At 43.1% G+C, this 20,603-nt stretch overlaps 1 protein-coding gene across 7 annotated transcripts in view; it reads right to left on the reverse strand.

Annotated features, from left to right (window-relative positions):
* Positions 1-20,603, reverse strand: part of MBOAT1 (membrane bound O-acyltransferase domain containing 1) — a 273,642-nt gene that overhangs the window by 208,063 nt on the left and 44,976 nt on the right. For 6 of the 7 annotated variants that reach the window (XR_011388755.1, XM_017344969.3, XM_017344967.3 and 3 more), the window contains 3 exons: positions 15,392-15,537; positions 13,604-13,681; positions 7,024-7,119 (listed from right to left, as the gene is read on the reverse strand). Coding sequence is in view for 6 of the 7 variants with exons in the window: in XM_017344969.3 (XP_017200458.1) it covers positions 7,024-7,119; positions 13,604-13,681; positions 15,392-15,537 (320 nt within the window). In the remaining variant the exon portion in view is untranslated. The remainder of the gene's footprint in view (positions 1-7,023; positions 7,120-13,603; positions 13,682-15,391; positions 15,538-20,603) is intronic. The other variant, XM_017344968.3, reaches the window with a different exon arrangement.

The raw sequence follows: 20,603 nt of genomic DNA on the forward strand, positions 1-20,603 counted from the left end.
TTCCCCACTGACTTTGAATATGGCTGGGGGGATCAGGCTTGACTGGCTGGGGCAAAGCACATACAAGCAACAGCTCTGGAAACCCCTCAGTCTCTCTGTGGACAGGAGAGGCTAGTGGGGCGGAATGAACTCCCTTGCACTCCTTGACCATGGGAACCCTGGGTGCTGAGATAGACATCATTATAAAAGAATGTAAAGGCAGAAAATCCCTGAGTAAAAGTAAAAAAGAAATCCAAAGTAAACAATATGAATATTTATGGAAAAATAGCAGGGCCATGTCACTAGTTACCAATAGTCACCTTGAATGTAAATGGCCTCAACTCTCCAGTTAAAAGTTACAGAATGGACTGAAAAAATAAGACTCATCTATTTTCTGCCTACAAGAAACACATCTCATCAACAAAGATACAGGCAGACTGAAAGTGAAAGGATGGAAAAAGATATTCCATGGTATCAGAAATCAAAACAGGGCAGGTATAGCCATCCCAATATCAGACAAAATTGACTTTAACACAAAACTGTTAAAAGAGATGGAGAAGTGCACTATGTAATGGTTAAGGGGTCAATTCAACAGGAACACTTGACTATAATGTATATGCACTAAAATGCAGGGTGCCTGGCTATTTAAAAGAGAAGTTAATGGATATAAAGGCAGACATAGACTCCAATACAATAACAACAGGAGACTTCAACACCCCACTTGCATCAACAGGCAGAACAACCAAACAGAGAATCAATGAATAAACAACAGAGCTAGTTGAAACTATAAACCAAACGTACCTGACTGATATCAACAGAGTTGCAGAATTCACATTCTTCTCATCAGTGTATGGAACTTTCTTTAAGATAGACCATATACTAGGCCATAAAGCAAGCCTCAGAAAATTCAAAAAAATCAAAATCATACCATGCATCTTCTCTGATCACAATAGATTGAAGATGGAAATCAACAACTCCATGTGCAAACACATGGAGACTGAATGATATGTTCCTGAATAAGCAGTAGGTCATAGAAGAAATCAAAGGAGAAATAAAATATTTCTGGAAATGAATGAAGATGACAACATAAGAAAACTTGTGGAACACAGCAAATGCAGTATTAATAGGAAGGTTATGGCCAGCGCCGTGGCTCAATTGGCTAATCCTCTGCCTAAGGCACCAGCACCCCAGGTTCTAGTCCCATTTAGGGTATCAGATTCTGTCCCGGTTTCTCTTCTTCCAGTCCAGCTCTCTGCTGTGGCCTGGGAGGGCAGCGAAGGATGGCCCAAGTGCTTGGGTCCCTGCACCCGCATGGGAGACTGGGAGGAAGCACCTGGTTCCTGGCTTCGGATTGGCACAGCGTCGGCTGTAGCAGCCATTTGGGGAGTAAACCAACCGAAGGAAGACCTTTCTCTTTCTCTCTCTCACTGTCTGTAACTCTCTCTCTCTCTCACTGTCTAACTTTGCCTGTCAAAAAAAAAAAAAAAAAAAAAGAGGGACGATATAGCAATAGGTACCTACATCAAGAAACTGGAAAGACATCAAATAAATGAGCTATCAATGAATCTCAAGGACTTAGAGAAACAACAACAAACCAAACCCAAAATTAGTGGGAAAAATAATTAAAATTTGAGAACAAATAAACAATATTTGAAAGCAAAAAGATAGTACAAAAGATCAGTGAAATGAAGAGCTAGTTTAAAAAAAATTAAAATTGACACAGCAGTGGCCCAACTAACCAAAAAAAAAAAAAGAGGGAGAAGATCCAAATCAATAAAATTAGAGAGGAAAAAGGAACTCTAAAAAACAGATAGCACAGAAATAAAAAGAATAATCAGGAATTACTACAAAGCACTATATGCCAACAAATCAGGAAACCTAGAAGGAATGGACAGATTCCTAGACACACACAATCTACCAAAACTGAGTCGTGAAGACATAGAAAACCTAACCAACCAATAACCAAGAAGAAAATTCAGTGAGTAATAAAAACTCTCCCAACAAAGAAAAGCCCAGGACTGGATGGCTTCACTGCTGAAATCTACCAGACATTTAAAGAAAAATTAATACCAATTCTTCTGAAGCTATTCAAAACAATTAAAAGGGAGGGTGTCCTCCCAAACTCAATCTATGAAGCCAGCAACACCTTACTTACTAAACCAGAAAAAGAAACAACAGAGAATGAGAACTACGGACAAATTTCCCTGATGAACATAGATGCAAAAGTCCTCAACAAAATACTAGCCAATTGAGTCCAACAACATATCAGAAAGATCATCCACTCCGGACCAAGTGGGATTTATCTCTGGTATGTAGGTATGGTTAAACATCCACAAATCAATAAAAGTGATACATCACATTGGCAAATTCAAGAACAAAATCCATATGATTATCTCAATAGATACAGAGAAAGCATTTGATAAAATACAACATCCTTTCTGGATGAAAACCTTAAGCAAATTGGGTATAGAAAGAACATTTCTTAACATGATCAAGCCAATCTATGACAAACCCACAGTCAGCATCCTACTGAATAGGGAAGAATTGGAGGCATTCCCACTAAGATCCGGAACCAGACAAGGATGCCCACTCTCACCACTGCTATTCAATACAGTCTTGGAAGTTTTAGCTAGAACCATTAGGCAAGAAAAAGAAATCAAAGGGACACAGATTGGGAATGAGGAAGTCACACTATCCTTATTTTCAGATGACATGATTTTAGATATAAGGGATCGAAAACACTCCACTGAGAGACTATTGGAGCTCATAAAAGAGTTTGGTAAAGTGGCAGGATATGAAATCAACATACAAAAATCAATAGTCTTTGTATACACAGACAATACCATAGCCAAGAAAGAACTTCTAAGATTAATCCCATTCACAATAGCTACAAAAATATTTAATACCTTGGGTTAGATTTAACCAAAGACATCAAAGATATCTGTGATAAAAATTACATACATTAAAGAAAGAGAAGAAAATATTAAAAAGTGGAAAAATCTTCAATGTTCATGGTTTGGAAGAATCAACATCTTCAAAATGTCCATACTACTGAAAGCAATTTATAGATTCAATGCAATCCCAATCAAAATATCAACAACATTCTTCTCAGATATAGAAACAAAATGATGCTAAAATTCAGATGGAGACACAAGAGACCTCAAGTAGCTAAAGTAATCTTAAACAACAAAAACAAAGCTGGAGGCATCATAGTAACAGATCTCAAGACATACTACAGGGCATTTATAATCAAAACAGCCTGGTGCTGGCACAAAAGCAGACATGTAGTCCAATGGAACAGAATAGAGACTCCAGAAATAAATCCATGCATCTACTTCAAATTTACCTTTGACAAAGGAGCAAAACTCAATCCCTGGAGCAGACAGTCTCTTCAACAAATGGTGCTGGGAAAACTGGCTCTCTGCATGCAGAAGTATGAAACAAAACTCTTACCTTATGCCTTACACAAAAATCCACACTTGATGCATCAAATACCTAAATCTACAACCCAATACCATCAAATTACTAGAGAACATGAGAGAAACCATGTAAGACATTGGCATAGGCAAAGACTTCTTGGAAAAGACCTCATAAGCACAGGCAATCAAAGCCAAAATTGTATATGGGATTACATCAAACTGAAAAGCTTCTGTACTGCAAAAGGCAAGAGGTCACCAATAGAATGGGAAAAAATATTTGCAAACTATGCAACTGATGAAGAATTAACTTCCAGAATCTATAAAGAACTAAAGAAACTCAACAGGGCCAGCGCCATGGCACACTAGGTTAATCCTCCGCCTGCAGCAATGGCATCCCATATGGGTGCCAGTTCCAGTCCCGGTTGCTCCTCTTCCAGTCCAGCTCTCTTCTATGGCCTGGGAAAGCAGTAGAGGATGGCCCGGGTCCTTGGGCCCCTGCACCTGCATGGGAGATCAGGAGGAGGCACCTGGCTCCTGGCTTTGGATAGGCACAGCTCCGGCCATTGTGGCCATTTGGGGAGTGAACCAACAGAAGGAAGACCTTTCTCTGTCTCTCTCTCTCGCTGTCTGTAACTCTGTCAAATAAATGAATAAAATCTTCAAAAAAAAAAAAACCCTCAACAACAATAAAACAAACAATCCAGTTAAGAAATGGGCAAAGAACCTGAACAGAGATTTTTCCAGAGAGGAAATTCAAAAGGCCTACAGACACATGAAAAGATGCTCAGGATCATTAACCATCAGGGAAATGCAAATCAAAACCTCAATGAGGTTTCACCTCATTCCCGTTAGAATGGCTCTCATACAGAAATCAACAAACAAATGCTGGCAAGGATGTGGGGGAGAGGGTACTCTAAATCCACTGTTGGTGGGAATGTAAACTGGTACAGCCACTGTAGAAGACATTACAGAGGTACCTCAGAAAGCTGAATCTAGACATACCATTATGACTCAGCCTTCCCACTCCTGGAAATTTACCCAAAGGAAGTGAAATTAGCATATGAAAGAGTTATATGTACCCTCATGTTCATTGCGGCTCAATTTACAATAGCTAAGATATGGAATCAACCCAGATGTCCATCAACTGAAGACTGGATAAAGAAATTATGGGATATATACCTGTGGAATACTATACAGCAGTTAAAAATGAAATCCTGTCATTTGCAACAAAATGAATGCAACTGGAAATCATTATACTTAGTGAAATAAGACAGTCCCAAAAAGACAAATATCATTATGTTCCCTCTGATCTGTGGTAACTAGTAGAGTACCTACAAGGTAATTTATATGAGTGAAATTGACATTTTATTTATTTTTTTTAAACAGGCAGAGTGAGAGAGAGAGAGAGAGACAGAGAGAAAGGTCTTCCTTTGCCATTGGTTCACCCTCCAATGGCCGCCGCAGCCGGCGCACCGCGCTGATCCGATGGCAGGAGCCAGGTGCTTCTCCTGGTCTCCCATGGGGTGCAGGGCCCAAGCACTTGGGCCATCCTCCACTGCACTCCCTGGCCACAGCAGAGAGCTGGCCTGGAAGAGGGGCAACCAGGACAGAATCCGGCGCCCTGACTGGGACTAGAACCCAGTGTGCCGGCGCCACAAGGCAGAGGATTAGCCTATTGAGCCAAAATTGACATTTTATGATGTGATGATTTTGAGCAGTGCTTGTCTTGACAGTTGAGGACAATGCTTTTTGTTTGCCTGTTTTTTGTTTTTGGATTTTTTTACATATTTCTTCATTGTATTTGTTGATCCTTCTTCTTAGTGTAAGGTTAATCTTATGAGTATAAAGTTAACTGAAAATAGATCTTTGTAAAAAAATAAGAATGGGAATAGGAAAGGGAAGAGGAAGAAGGATGGGAGTATGTGTGGGAGGGAGGACGAGTGGGAAAAATCACTATATTCCTAAATTTGTATATATGAAATGCATGAAGTTTTTATTCCTTAAATAAAATTTAAGCAAAAAGAAAGAAAAAAAGAGCCAAGAGTTCTTTTAAGTACAGTGGACTCTGGAGTGAAACCAAAAGATGAAGTTTGTTGATGAGACACTATGGGATTATGATCCCTTTAAAGATCACCTTTACTGCTTCAACTCCTTATTTTGTTATCTCTGTTGCTCTTACATTTTCAATGTTTTTCTAGTTACACATATCATGAAAAAATAAGGTTCATGAGTCTGCTTCAGAAAAACTGAGAAAGTGCACTCCACAATGAGGAAGAGCAGCAGCTGTGACACCACAGTCATGAAGATTTAAATACTACAGATCCTGAATTCCAAACAATAGTTCCTGCCTTTCTAAGCTTTTTCATAATTGGAAAACTTAGTTGCACAATTTTCAAAGTTCACAGAAATGAGCTGTGGGTTCTAACTTCTTATTTCATTGCTTCTTCCCCAGCAAATCACCAAATAAGACACAATGCAACCTGACATCCAGCCCTTCCCTTCTCTCTCCTCTCCTCTCCCTCTCCCTGACCTCAGGTCGCCGGCTGAGAACAGAATCAAACCCACAGGGAAGTGATGTGAACAACACAGAACGTGTTGCAGGAACAACTCCACTTTCATCTTCATTCCTTAAGATTCACATGCATCTTGAGGAACCAATCTCAAGCCAGGATAGAATTTGCACTGATCAGGAGACAGGTGGCCTGCCAGGTTGAGATCATGGTGACTAAGTCTTTATGACTCATCTAGACCCTTGCTGCGCTCTCCCTGTTAGAGGTCTACCGGACCCGGGGAAGGGGTGGGGTGGTCAGGGGACACTCAAAGGGTCAGGGCGGCAGCTACTTACCAGTTTGTATGGGAGAATTTCTGTACAACTAGCTGGTAAGAGATGAATACCAGCCCTTACCATGGTGGTTAGCAAACTTTTTCTGTAAAGAGCCAAATGGTAAGTATTTTAGGCTCTGTAAGCTATTCGGTTTCTGCAATTTTAGTCCAAAAGCAGCCACAGAAAATACATCATGAAGAATTGCCTACTCCAATATGAAGCTACAAATCAGGCAGCAGGACAGATACAGCCTCAGGCTACAATTTGCAGCTCTTGTCTTCCATTAGTAGAGCCAACAGCCTTACAGAACATCAAACCTTCGACCTGGGGCAGGTGTTGTGGGGCAGTCTGCTCAGCTACTGCTTAGGATGCCTGCATCCCATACTACAGTGCCTGGTTCAAGTTCTGCTACTCTGTTTCCAATCCAGCTTCCTGCTAGTGCACCTGGGAAGGCAGTAGATGATGGCCCAAGTCCTCATGTCCTCGTCATGTGCACAGGATACCAGATGGGGTTCAAAGTTCCTTTTCAGCCTGCCCCAGCCCTGACTATTGTAGGTTATTTGGGGAGTGAACCAGCGGATGGAAGATCTCTCTCTCTCTCTCTCTCTCTCTTTCTCTCTCTGTCACTCTGCCTATTTGAAAATAAACTTTTTTTTAATCTTAAACTTTACCCTCAATGGCACAGAATCTTACCAACAGATTCAACCAGCTCTTAATGATTCCTAGGTATGCACTTGGTGTTTACAGATTCCAAGAGACTGGTCAAAAGCAGAAGTGAAATCCCCTTCCCCAGATACTCACCCAGAAAAATCAGTAGTGAGAATTCCATAGTGGAAGATGTATATTCGGCTGATGTGACATATGGTAAGATACCCCATGGCTACAAAGAAGGAGAATCTGAAACCAAAGACACAGATGGCCAGATCATTACACATGACAATAATGCATCCAATAAGCATGTCTCTTCTTCCCCTCCAGCACCTTCCACATACATTTGGTCTCAAAGTCCTGTCCTACCCAGTTACATCCCTGCCCATCTCCTCTCCTCACCTTCCCACTCCCACTCCCACTGTCCTGAGCCCATCTTCTCTTCACACCTGAACCAAAGCAGTGGTTCCCAGCCTTGGCAATATAATGGGATCAAATTACAGATGCCCAGGACTCAACTCCAGGTACTCTGGTTTAACCTGGCATCAGGTGCACCTGGCAGGTGTGTTTCCAAAGGACAGCCAGCGCTGGGAACCATGGACCTGTAAAGGTTCACAATCAGATTCTCCTCTTCTCACACCATCATAAAATGCAAATCATCAACATGGGTTAACCACTCCCTCCTTTAGACACTTTCTCTTGGCTTCCATGCTTCTTGTTTTCTTCCCACCTTTCTGGTTAATTCTTCCAAGGCTCCTTGCTCAGCTTATCATTCTCTGCCTTTAAGTGTTAGCATCCACTATGCTCTGCCCAGGACCCTCCCTATGCAGAGAGAGAGGGTGAGAGACAGGGAGAGCGGGATCTTCCATCTGTTGGTTTACTCCTCAAATGGCCACAATAGCTGGGGCTGGGCCAGCCTGAAGCCAGGAACCAAGAGCTTCTTCCAGGTCCCACACGTGGGTGTAGGGACCCAAGCACTTGCATATCCTCTACTGCCTTTCCAGGCACACTGGCAGGGAGCTGGATCAGAAGCAGAGCAGTCAGGACACAAACCAGTACTCATATGGGATGCCAGCATTGCAGGCAGCAGCTTCATCTGCTCTGCCACAATGCCAGCCCCTACTTCACTTCTGACCCAGATTCCTGCTAATGCATCCTGGGAGGCAGTGGATGATGACTCAGTTGCTTGGGCCCCTGCCAACCATGTGGGAGACCTGGATGGAGTTCCTGGCTCAGCCTTGGCTATTGCAGGAATCTGGGGAGGACTAGCACTTAGGAGACCCCTACCCCCTGTGCTGTGCCTTTTTAAAAAACTTTGTAGTTTGTTTGCATTTTTTTAAGATTTATTTATTTATTTGAAAGTCAGAGTTACACAGAGAGAGGAAGAAATAGTGAGAGTGAGAGAGAAAAAGAGATGGAGAGAGGAGAGAGAGAGAGCGAGTGAGAGAGAGAGAGAGAGAGATCTTCATTCTGCCAGTTCACTCCCCAAATGGCTGTAATGGGCAGAGCTGGGCCATCCCGAAGCCAGGAGTCAGGAGGAGCTTCTTCCGTTTCTCTCATGTGGATGCAGGGGCCCAAGCACTTGGGCTATCTTCTGCTGCTTTACCAGGAGCATTAGCAGGGAGCTGGATCAGAAGTGAAGCAGCGGGCCAGCGCCCCGGCTCAATAGGCTAATCCTCTGCCTTGCAGAGCTGGCACACCGGGTTCTAGTCCTGGTTGGGGCACCAGATTCTGTCCTGGTTGCCCCTCTTCCGGGCCAGCTCTCTGCTGTGGCCCAAGTGCTTGGGCCCTGCACCCGCATGGGAGACCAGGAGAAGCACCTGGCTTCCGGCTTCGGATCAGCGCGGTGCGCCGGCCGCAGTGCGCCAGCTGCAGTGGCCATTGGAGGGTGAACCAACGGTAAAGGAAGACCTTTCTCTATGTCTCTTTCTCTCTCACTGTCCACTCTGCCTGTAAAAAAAAAAAAAAAAGAAGAAAAGAAAGAAAAAAAAAAGAAATGAAGCAGCTGGATTTCAAACCGGTGACCATATGGGACACCAGTGTCACAAGTGGTGGCTTTACCCACTACGTCACAATGCTGGCCCTGTATTCTGCCTTTCAAGTCGAGGAAAATAAAGAAACTTTTTCTAAAATCTGTGCAATTAACTGAAAGCTTGTGTGCTCCCTTCCAAATTTCATGTTGAAATCCTCAACCCTAATGTGATGATGTATTGGATAGCTTTTCATTACTTCAACTAAAATACCTCAGAAGAGCTACTTAGAGAGGAGTGTTTGTTTCAGCTTACAGCTTTAGAGAATCACAGTCCAGTATCCAACAGGCCCCTCAGCTCCATACCTGGTGAGGCTGGAAGGGGACAGTGGCAGTATACATGGGAGGGGATTGCATGGCAAGACAGGAAGGCAACTTGGCTTAAATAACAAACCCCCTCTAAAGAAATTCCCTCCAAGACCACAATCCCAAAGACCTAAAGACCTCCCACCACGCCCACCTCCTAAATCAAGCCTCCTTAAATTAAGCTTCCACCCTTAGTCCGTTCACAATTAGCATGAATCCATTAACCATCAACGTAAGATTGCAGACCCAACCCCAAAACATGGGCCTCTGAGGGACATCCAAACTATTCTACAAACCCTACCAGATGGGGCATTTGTTGAGTGATTAGGTCATAAGGGCTGAGTCCTTGTAAATGGGGTTAGTGCCTGTAAAAAGAGATTCCAGAGGGCTTTTCCACTCTCCATTATGTGAGGGCACAGCAAGATGGCAGTCTGCTTCACAGAAGAGGGTCCTGTCTGATCTCTGATTCCCAGCTTTCATTATTTTATGAAAAATAATATCTGTTCTTAATAAGCCACTCCATCTACAGTGTTTTGTTACAGCAGCCCAGGCTAAGACTACTACTGTATCCCTGATGAGACGAGGCTCTGTGTAGACAAGGATGGTCATGTGTGTTTTCTTCACCCCATCTACCTACTGGGCATTAAATGAGCAAACGACCGTGTGAATGCTACTCTTCCTGAAAGTCTCCACTGAATTCCACTACCTCCAAATCAAAAGGCTTGAACGCAGCATGCAAGCTGCTTCCCACACTAAGCTCCACCTACCTCTCTGGATCAGCTCCAGCCATGCTGTGCATCCAGTTCACATCCAAATTACACTTGGCTGCTCATAGTCCACAACTACATCCTATTTTTTAAGGCCAGATGTCTTTCCGCATGCCCCTCCCTCTGGCTCACCTTCATTCCCTAAAGTCTACTCAAATGGCAAAAAAAAAAAAAAAAAAAAAAAAAAACCTGCTCAAATGGCAAAGACTATATAAATATTTACAAATCTGGAAAACCTCCGAAAGCTAATACACATCTGGTCCCAAGCATTTCGGAGAAGGGATCCTTAACCTATACCCTGCAAAAAGATCTTCCCCTATCTGGGGTCCATCCTACACCATTTCCAAACCAGGAAGATTGTCTGGAAAACCACTCACAAGCAAATAACTAAGGTAATAACTAACAACAAACCCCGCTAAGAGCTGAAGCAGGAGCAGAAGAGAGCAATGCCCTCCTCTGGTACCTGTTCCCCTTTCGGCAGCCAGTCCATGAGGCTCAAGGCAGAAGCACAGAAAAGACTCAAAGAGGAAGTCTTCCAGGACCATTTCCAATGCAGCCGCACAGGAGTGAGAATCAGACCCTCTGCTGGCTCCAAGAGTAAAACAGGTTCAAATCAACTGTTTCCATGAGATACCACCTGTCAAGGCCAAGGTCAAGATCTGGGCCCCATTAAACAAGACAATGAATTCATGCCCTGGCCAGACCCGAAAACTCTAAGGAATCCAAGAGAGGTGGCATTTTGGAGGTGGAGCAACAGGAAAGCTTGGGAAAAAGTAATCTGAGGTGTCAGCTGGCTCAGTGATTATTTTAGGAAGGAGGGGTGTGAGACTGGCACATGAGGACTGGCAACACATTCCTTGTTGACCTGAGTGGTGCTCACCCTGTGAAAATTCATCCACTGTATACTTATTTCTCTTCCCAGCTTTCATTTCCTTATGTCAGAAAAACGAATCCATATCCCATAGAGTTGTTCTAGAAATAGTGTATCTGAAACACTAAAATATTAAACTATATATTAAATAATAGTTTATATATTAAAAATAATTAAATATAATCTGCTAAAGAGAGAGTGGTCTAGGACAAGGTACAAAGGTAGGACTCCAAAAATGATAATCACATCACCAAGTTCCCACACAAGGCTGGCCCAAGGAGGTACAAACTACATTCTGCTCCTATCAGCTCACGCATGATGAACTGATGCCTGTGACAGGGATGGGGAAGGAAGCAGAAGGGGGTCCCCAGGGACTCTCCAAACAAGTCCTGAATAACAATCAGTCCAGAAAGATTAGCTGCATCGGGCAGCAAATACAAGCCCTCCTCCCCTCTCCCAGGCCAGGTGATTGGACTCCTCCTTCTGGCCCTGTGAAGTGCACAGGGGAGCAGCTCACAAAGAATCAGGAAATGATAGCGTGGAAGAGAACCTGCACTGAAACTACTACAAACCCCAGGTTTTACATTGGGAAAGCTGACTTGCCCAAACCCACGCTGCTGGAAGACCCAGATTTCCCGACTCCAGCTAGAGTTCTTCCCCTAAATCAATGGGAAATGACTCTGGATTTCTGAGTCCATCCATGGGGAACCATGGGCTCCTCCCTACTTCTGCAGCAATACTGGCAATCACGCAAGCAAAGTACCAGGGAAAGAATTTGTTCTGGTCTCTTTCCGTGTTGGTCTGTGACAGAGCCGTCTGCTACCACAGCGTGACCGTGGTGAAACAGCCACAGCCTGGATGGAAAGTGCTCAGCTCTGCAGGCCAGACTGGAATTCCGTGAACCCTGGACCTGACACAGAGCACGTGTGTGTGCACGTTCTTGGCCTGCTGGCAAACGGATGCCTCCCATCAGCATCTCACAAGTGTAGGCAGAGATAATAAATTACAATTTGTAAGCTAATTAGATATATGCGATGATATGCATCTTTATTATTCATCATTCAATTGCTTCCAAAATCATGCTTAGGGAAACCCAAGTAACTGCTCCCTCCCTCATTTTAAAAATAGAAAAAAGCGGTTGTCTAAGTATTTTGTCATTATACAAAGCATTTATAAATCCCACTCTTTCCAAATTAGAAAAATGAACTTGTTTTTTCCCTCCTGGAAGTAAGGTTACCGTCGTCTTCAAGGAAGGCACTGAGGGGAGAGAATTAGAATCCAGATTTTCAGAGCTCGTTGTATACTAAGTTGAACTGATTATAGAGTTAAAGATTTGAAAACCAAAAATTGAGTCTAAGCAACTGTAAGAGAATACATTAAGAAGTTAGATTTCAATTTTCAAGAAGGAAAAGTGCTAATAGTCATTAATCAGAGTTTCAGAAGTGGAAATGCAGTATCAGCTTTTTAGAGGGCATCAGAAAAGAAGTCACAAAAGGGTAAGTATCTTTTGAAGAAATTCAGTCATTCATTCCATAAATATTTATTGAGTTTCTACTTGTGCCAGGTATTGTTCTCGGCTTTGAAGCTACAGCAGTGAACAAAAGTCTTTGTTTTCACACAGCTGCCATTCCAGTGCTCTTAAGAAGCAAAGTAAATACCAAGTTTTCAGAAAGACCACAGTAACTGAGATAGTGCAAACACAGATGCCCAGGTATCTCAACCCATTATCCACGCATGTAGCCTTCAAGGTAGGACTCAATTACTCCTGTACCTTGAAATCAAGAAATCACAGTAAAAATGTCTTCCTTTTTAATCATTTTATTGTATTCACTTAAGATACACAATTTAGTAAATTTTGACATATGTAATACACCCAGTAGACATACACAACTCTATCACTTCCTAAAATATCATCATACCTCCTTGTCATCACTTTCAACATCTCCCTGTACCACCACCCCAGGCAATCTCTGATTTTCTATCACTATAGATTAGTTCACATTTTCTAAAACAGAAATTAGTGTGGTTTCCTTCACGTAGCATATTTCAGAGCCACTCACACCATTGTGTGTATCTTAATTTTTTTTTTAAATTTTTTTTTTTTGACAGGCAGAGTGGACAGTGAGAGAGAGAGACAGAGAGAAAGGTCTTCCTTTACTGTTGGTTCACCCTCCAATGGCCGCCGCAGCAGGCACGCTGTGGCCGGCCGGCGCACCGCACTGATCCAGAGGCAGGAGCCAGGTACTTATCCTGGTCTCCCATGGGGTGCAGGGCCCAAGCACTTGGGCCATCCTCCACTGCACTCCCTGGCCACAGCAGAGAGCTGGCCTGGAAGAGGGGCAACCGGGATAGAATCCGGCGTCCTGACCGGGACTAGAACCCGTGTGCTGGCACCGCAAGGCGGAGGATTAGCCTAGTGAGCCGCGGCGCCGGCTATTGTGTGTATCAATCATTCATTTCTTTGTTTGCTGAGTAGCAATCTATTTTGGTGAACATTTGGGTTATTTGGGTTTGGGGCCATCATAGACAGAGCTGCCTGACCCTGACAGATGCTCTCATCACCTGAGGTACAGTGTGCAGCACCCCTGTTTCATGAAGCCATCTCTGAAGATTCCCAGCCTAGCACTCCCCACTTTCTCCTTCTGGTTGCCTACAGAAGCTAGGATGCACCACTTGCGAAAAATGGGGAAGACACACATTTACCCTGGAATTACATATCAAAGATCATAAAAACCCACCCTGCCTTGTTCCCAGTCTTACCTGTGAACATTAGATATGCTTGCAGTAACCATGATTCCATAACACATTAACACCAGCACAAAAAGATGTATAGAGTACCTTTAAGACATAAAAGGGGGGGGACATTGAATATATTTCATATTAACATAGCTATTGCCCACTGTACTGCTGCCACTTCACCTTTCACCCCCTCTCTTACCAGAAAGCAAGTGATCAGTTAACTCATGTTTATGTAAAAGAAAAATCAATCAAATGGGATTGCTCTGTGTAATTAAGATACTGTATCTTGAAGTGACATCAGGAAGTCAAGACATAGTTTGCCAGTTGCAACATTAATAATGTTAAGAATCCATAAAAGGAATGCTTATACTTTTTTCTCCTATACAATTGAGAGTGCAGAGAAAGTTCTTTCTTTGGGACTATATTATTATTATTTTAAAGTTTTAAAGTACCAGTACTGGGGCAGGGTTTGGCATAGCTGTTAAGATACCATGTGGGATGCCCACATCCAATATCAGAGTGGTTGGGTTCTGGTCCTGCCTCCTCTCCCAATTTCAGATAAGGTTCACCCTGGGAGCCAATGGATGATGGTTCAAGTACTTTGGTCCATCCCTGCTACCCATATGGGAGCTCATATTGACTTCCAGCATCCTGGCTTCAGCCAGGCACTGGAGAATGAATCAATGGATGGAAGAACTCTCTGTCTGCCTGTCTGTCTCCTTTTCCTCCCAGCCCCGGCCCATGTCTGTCTGTCTGTCTGAGTGTGTGTCTTTCTCCCTTTCTCCCTCTCTACCTTTCAAATAAATAAAAATAGCTACACAATCTTTAAAAAAATAATAAAAAAGTACCAGTATCAACACTAAGCTTCCTCATATACTAAGACTTTTACCTAGAGAATGATTCCAAATACTCTTCTTTTCTCAAATTTTTGTTAAGGATAAGGAGAAATATTAGAGTATCCGGAATAAATTCACGAATTTCCTGAAGATGTACTTCTAGAAATGTTGGTCCCTGTTTAAAACTTCTTCCCAAGAAATGCTCCTCCCAGCACAGGTGCCCAGCTTACCTGACAGAGGGAAGTCCTGGCCACTGGTTTTAACAGAGGTGCACTACAGTCATTGTTCTACTCTGACAACATGCAAGACCAACGGCAATGTCTCTAGCAGTAAATCAAGAAATACACCACCATCTACTAAGATGAGGAAAAGTTCCTCCCAGGGAAAGATTAAACCTTATATGACCTGGGATGGGAGAGATGCACATATAGAAGTCTAGCATTTTTTTTTTAAGATTTCCTTTTTACTTATTGGAAAGGCATAGTTACAGAGAGACAGGGAGAGTCGGAGAGAGAGAGAGAGAGAGATATCTTCCATTTGCTGGTTCACTCCCAAAATGTCTGCATTTGAACCCAGCTTCTTCTGGGTCTCCCACATGGGTGGCAGGGGCCCCAGCACTGGGCCATCTTCCACTGCTTTCCCAGGTGCATTAGCTCAGAGCTGGCTCAGAAGTGGAGTAGCCAAGATTTGAACTGTGGCACCCATATGTGATGCCAGCATTGCAGGCTGCAGCTTAACCTGCTACGCCACAATGCTGGCCCCAGAATCTAGTTTTAATAAAAAAAAATTCAATGCACTGATTTTCAATGGGTAGCCAATTTCCTGGAGATTCCTGCAACATCCCCATTATTTTACATATTTATAATATTACAAAATGTTACGAGATGGTGTTTCTTATCTTAACGTAATGTTAAGAATACTGTCACAAAACATCCAAAAGATAAAATATGAGAACTATCAAGCTCATACTCACCAGCCAAAACAGAAGATGGAGAAATAGATGCCCAAAAGGGTGGCAAAGGCATGGCGGACCTTGGAACTGGTTTTACAGGGAGTTAGGTAGATGCGAAACCAGAAGGCAGCACACAAGGCAAAGAGCTGGCAGGCCACAAAATTCACCTAGGGGAGGAAAAGACAGGAAAAATCTGTCGTTCTGTTGCCTACACGTGAATTTGCTCTTGGTTTCCCATATTTCCGTATCAAGATTGGATTGGGTTTTATTCTCTAGGAGAGTACTGGTTTAAGATGAAAGCCGAAGGTAACAGTACCCTGTGGGGTATCAGAAGGGACAACCCCAACAGTTTCTGCTCCAACCCATAACACTGGCCAAGGTTGCTTTCCCAGCCCAAGCAGGGGCTTTGTGGGTGAAGGCCTTGCTGACTGCGAGGTCTGCTTGCAGCCCTCCAGAGCCACCCTAAGAGGAAGATTGCATTCTCCCTGAGATGCAAAGTCCAGCCAGAGACTTCCCTTGTGGGTACCTGGGAAATCAAATGCATCCCCAAAGGGATCACCAGTTATTTCTGACTCTCAAGTTCTCATTTTAATTTAGCACCAAATAAGCAAGAGTGTTCCTCAAATTCACGCTACAATGCTTCAGAAGAGACCTAGTCCTACACTGAACTTCCGATGCCCAGCCTGGCCAACTCTGCAAGGCAGGCACCAGATTTCTTTCAAAAAAGTTCAGTGATCAATTTCACAAGAATATTCTACCTGAAAGAAAACATAAACCAATCCTTGGAGACCTACAGGGAGGATCAGGTGATTTTAAAAACATAACAAACATGGGGCCAGTGCTGTGGCGTAGCGGGTTAATGCCCTGGCCTGAAGCGCCAGCATCCCATATGGGCGCCAGTTCGAGTCCTGGCTGCTCCTCTTCCAATCCAACTCTGCCATGGCCTGGAAAAGCAGTGGAGGATGGCCCAAATGCTTGGGCCCCCACACCCTCATGGGAGACCCAGAAGAAGCTCCCCACTCCTGGCTTCAACCTGGCTCAGTCCTGACTATTGTGGCCATTTGGGGAGTGAACCAGCAGATGGAATCTCAATCTCAATCTCTCTCTCTCTTTCTCTCTCTCTCTGTAACTCTGCCTTTTAAATAAATCTTTTAAAAAATCATACTTTTGGCATATGATTTGTGTCTATAATTCTGAATCTGCTTTTGGAAATGGTAAGAAAAGTTTAGCACAAAAACATACACTTCAGCATCATTTATTATTCCAAGAAGAAGGAATCTAAAAGTTCAACAATCAGAAAAGACACTGATCCTAGCATCATGGTGCATCACATTTAGGTGCTGCTTGCAGTGCCAACATCCCACATGGGCACAGCTCATGTCCCAGCTTCTCCACTTCCAATCCAGCTCCCTGCTAATGGCCTGGGAAAGCAACAGAAGATGGCCCAAGTGTCTGGGTCCCTGCCACCCACGTGGGAGACCTGGATGAAAGCTCCTGGCTTCAGCCTGACCCATCCACTGAACCAGTGGGTAGAAGATATCTTTCTGTCTCCCTTTGTACTCTTTCAAAATAATAATAAAAAAAAAACCTAAAAAAAAAAAAGAAAAAGAAAAGACACCTGTGAGCACATGAAGCCCAAGAAGGATGCACCTGCCTCACCATCCTTTTTAAGTGTAATATGGGATCCCTGGAAAAGGCTGGTATGGAACTCCCTGTTTACTTTTTCTGACCCATTTTCCCTTAATAAAGCCCTCACATTCCTGTGTACTTATCTCACTTTCCAAATAAATCCTGATCTTAAAAAAAAAAAAAGAGTAACATGGGAGTATTTGCTAGAAGCCATAACTTTTGGTTGACCCCTGGAAAACTATTCATTGGATAACTAAACACTGAATACTAGGAAAAAATGCAGAGACATTATTTACTGGGGAAAAAACGTGAGAGCAAAAGCCAGCTAAAAGGAGGACAAGAGAGAGAGTAATCATGGTAAACATTACCAATGGAATAGAATGCCATCATTAAAAATAGTCTTATAAAGCACCTCTAATAAAGCATTCACTATAGCTAATAAAAAGGAATGTATAAAATTGTGTATGTACTTACAATTATGTTTAAAAAGTAGCATACAAAAAGGCAAAAATAACATGTAAAACTGAATATGTCTGTTTTATCAAGATGGCAAGAATATAGGTAAATTTTTTTTTACAAATTTGGAATTGTAAAACTCCATGCGGAATTTCCCACACACTCACTACACACACACACACACACACACACATCCTTCTCGATTCTATTTCTGCATCGCCAGGATTGCATTTACTAGCATCTATTACAAATAAAGTTTAAGAATAAGTTAGGCATCAATGCAAGAAATCAATTATGGAAGAATTTAATCCTAAAGAAAAGCACACTTCTTCCAGGCAGCAAAATGTCAAGAATAACAATGTGGGTGGTCAGAAAGAGTGGAAATATGTACCCTGATCTTTAATAAACCCTTCACATTTAAAAGGAACACAGGCAAAGCTTTTACATTTCTACTCATCCACTCCCTCCAGAAAGCTGCACTTTCGTTCCTGACATCCAACAATATGCTCTCCACAATTAGAGCATTGTGTGGGCCCTCCTGCATATGGAAACAAGAACAACTGTTTCGATCAGACTCCTAAACACAAGCAAGACTGACATAACTCAGATCCAGCAAGAGCTCAATTACCACCCCTCTTGCAAGATGTCAAAGGCACTGCAATAATAATAATAATAATAATAATAATAAAATACATGCCCAATTATTTGACTTCTTATTTCACCGACCACAATCAAGCTGTGCTGCAGTTTTCAAACACAAGTCTTACATGTTTCTATTCTACCGGGCTGCCAGAAAGTCATTAGGTGGGGATCTCTATTCCAAGGCCTTCTTATTCCTGCCCCCCTCCCCAAAAAAAACTTTGCCAGGAGCTAAAAACATTGGCCCTTCCTCCTAACGAAGAGAAGTAAACAGGCTATTTTTAACAAACAGTAAATATTAACAGTCCAAAATTATTTCCCCAGGGGATCACCAGTAAGGTGCACGCAACTGTTCTGCGCTGGAATGCTTTCCTCGGCAACACTGCCTTTCATGCTCCGAGACAAAAATGAAGTTAATTAAACAATTCCTTATTTAAAGACCAGCCATTCTTCCTCCACTCACAGGATTCGTTTGCATTGCCCCTACATACATATGTGTGCAGAGAACAGCACTGAAAATGCTATTTCTCCCCATGTCATAGAACAAAAACTGTTTGTAGCACACTCTTGCTACTTTAGCACATTCAAAGAGATCCTTGTTAAATCTTCATTCCAAACTCCTTGGAATGTCAGTAAGAAATGTTTTTAAATGTGTAATGAGCCCTGTTTTCTATTTCCTAGGCTTGGGAATGAGCAAATATTATTTAAGAGTTACCACTGATGTACATAATGAGAACTGAGATTCTCCCTGGCATTTTGTCTCATCCTAACAATCAATGCCATTTACTGAGGCTTACCATGTGCCAGGCAGTGATAAAACTCACATAACTGACTCCAGTTAAGGCTTCCCACACCCTTATGAAGGTCTCCCATGTTCCACAGGGGGAAAAGGAAGAACAAAGGGGTGAAGCACAAAGCTAGGGAGTGGCACAGCTGCAGTTTAAAACTCGGCCTGAATTCATACCCATACAGTACTGCCTCTTTGAAGTTCAACATTCTCCCCAGAAATAGGATCACTTGGGGGAAATTCAGTAGCTGCCTGTATTTAACTTCCTGGGAGTCTCAGAACAAAAGACCACGGAGTTGGTGGCTGACACCACTCCTGCACTCTTGGTCCTGGAAGTCCAAGATCAACCTTGGACAGGCTGGCTTCTTGGGAGGCCTCTCTCCCTGACCCACATCTTCCCTTTGTGTATTTGTGTCCATACATCCTCTTCTTAAAAGAACACCACTCAGATTGGACTATGCTAATGGCCTCAGCATACCTTGATCATCTCTTCAAATACTCTCCAAATACAGCCCCCCTCTCAGGTCTTGGCGATGCAACTTCAGCCCGTAACACACTGTCCAGTAAAAATCTTTCACTCCGACACACAGAATAAAGATTTCATTTCCATTCTCTACAGGTGGAAAGCACGGAAGATGGAAACCAAAGGCTGTGTGGAATGATGTGGGCCTCGACACAAAGCAGCAATGCCCTCCTGGAGGTACCTCCCCCACTACAACTACAAATCACCCGCGACTGCTGCCCCCATGTCCATCATAACCTTGTTGGCCTACTCAGGGTTTGTGCACGGTGAGAAAGGTCATTAGCCTCTGGCCTTTGTTTCAAACACACAAGTCTAAAAGTACCAATAATCAGTATCTACTGAGCACGTAGTATGTGCCAGAGGTCCTTCAAACACCGATTGCTCTTCTTAATGTCTCACATCTACTCTGCCATTTAATCTTCTCAACAGCCCTCAACCCACTACCTTGGAAACTGAGACACCAAGTACCCCAAACTCCCTACTCTAAGCACAGTCAAATGCCAAGTGCACAGTCACCCCAGGTGAGTGCCTCTCTGGATCAGCCGTGCACAGGGGAGACTTGAATTACGCTGCAAGGGCTGACAGTCAGTCCTTCCAACAACTGGCCTTTGAGGCTTGCAGAAAGTCTCTCTCACTGGAGTCTGTATTCTCACATACCAAGCCTCCTTCCCTCCACTGCAGGGTAAGACATCCAGGCTCTCTGGAATGAGGCAGTCCCTCCTGCTTCTCAGAGAACAAATCCTGACATGCACACTTGGTTAGGTTTAAATTGAACAGGAAGACTTCTGGCTTCCCTTGTTCTGCAATATCATGCCACATGGATGAGCTCCCATTCAGAATGGAAGCCCTATAAAAACTGACTCAAGGGATAGAAGGGGGAAGAAATGAGTACACTTCCTCTTTTGGCCATGGCCAGGGAAATCTTGAAATATGTCTGCCTCCAGCTTGTCTCCCTCCCCAGAACCAAATCCGTATAACCCTTGGCCCAGCACACTGGGGAGACTGGAGAGCATTCAGGATCACTTTGGAAACCTTAGACCCTGTCAGTAGACATGTTGGCATTCACCTCCCCAGAAAACAACATTTCCCTAGGAGGTTCAATTCTACTGCTAGCCAGTTTAAAAAGTTAGTAATAATAAGAGTAATAGCTCACATTTATGCCACTGACTACACACTGGAAATCGGTTCAAGTCCTCCTT

This window comes from Oryctolagus cuniculus, chromosome 5, assembly GCF_964237555.1.
Source record: "Oryctolagus cuniculus chromosome 5, mOryCun1.1, whole genome shotgun sequence".
Taxonomy (NCBI): domain Eukaryota; kingdom Metazoa; phylum Chordata; class Mammalia; order Lagomorpha; family Leporidae; genus Oryctolagus; species Oryctolagus cuniculus.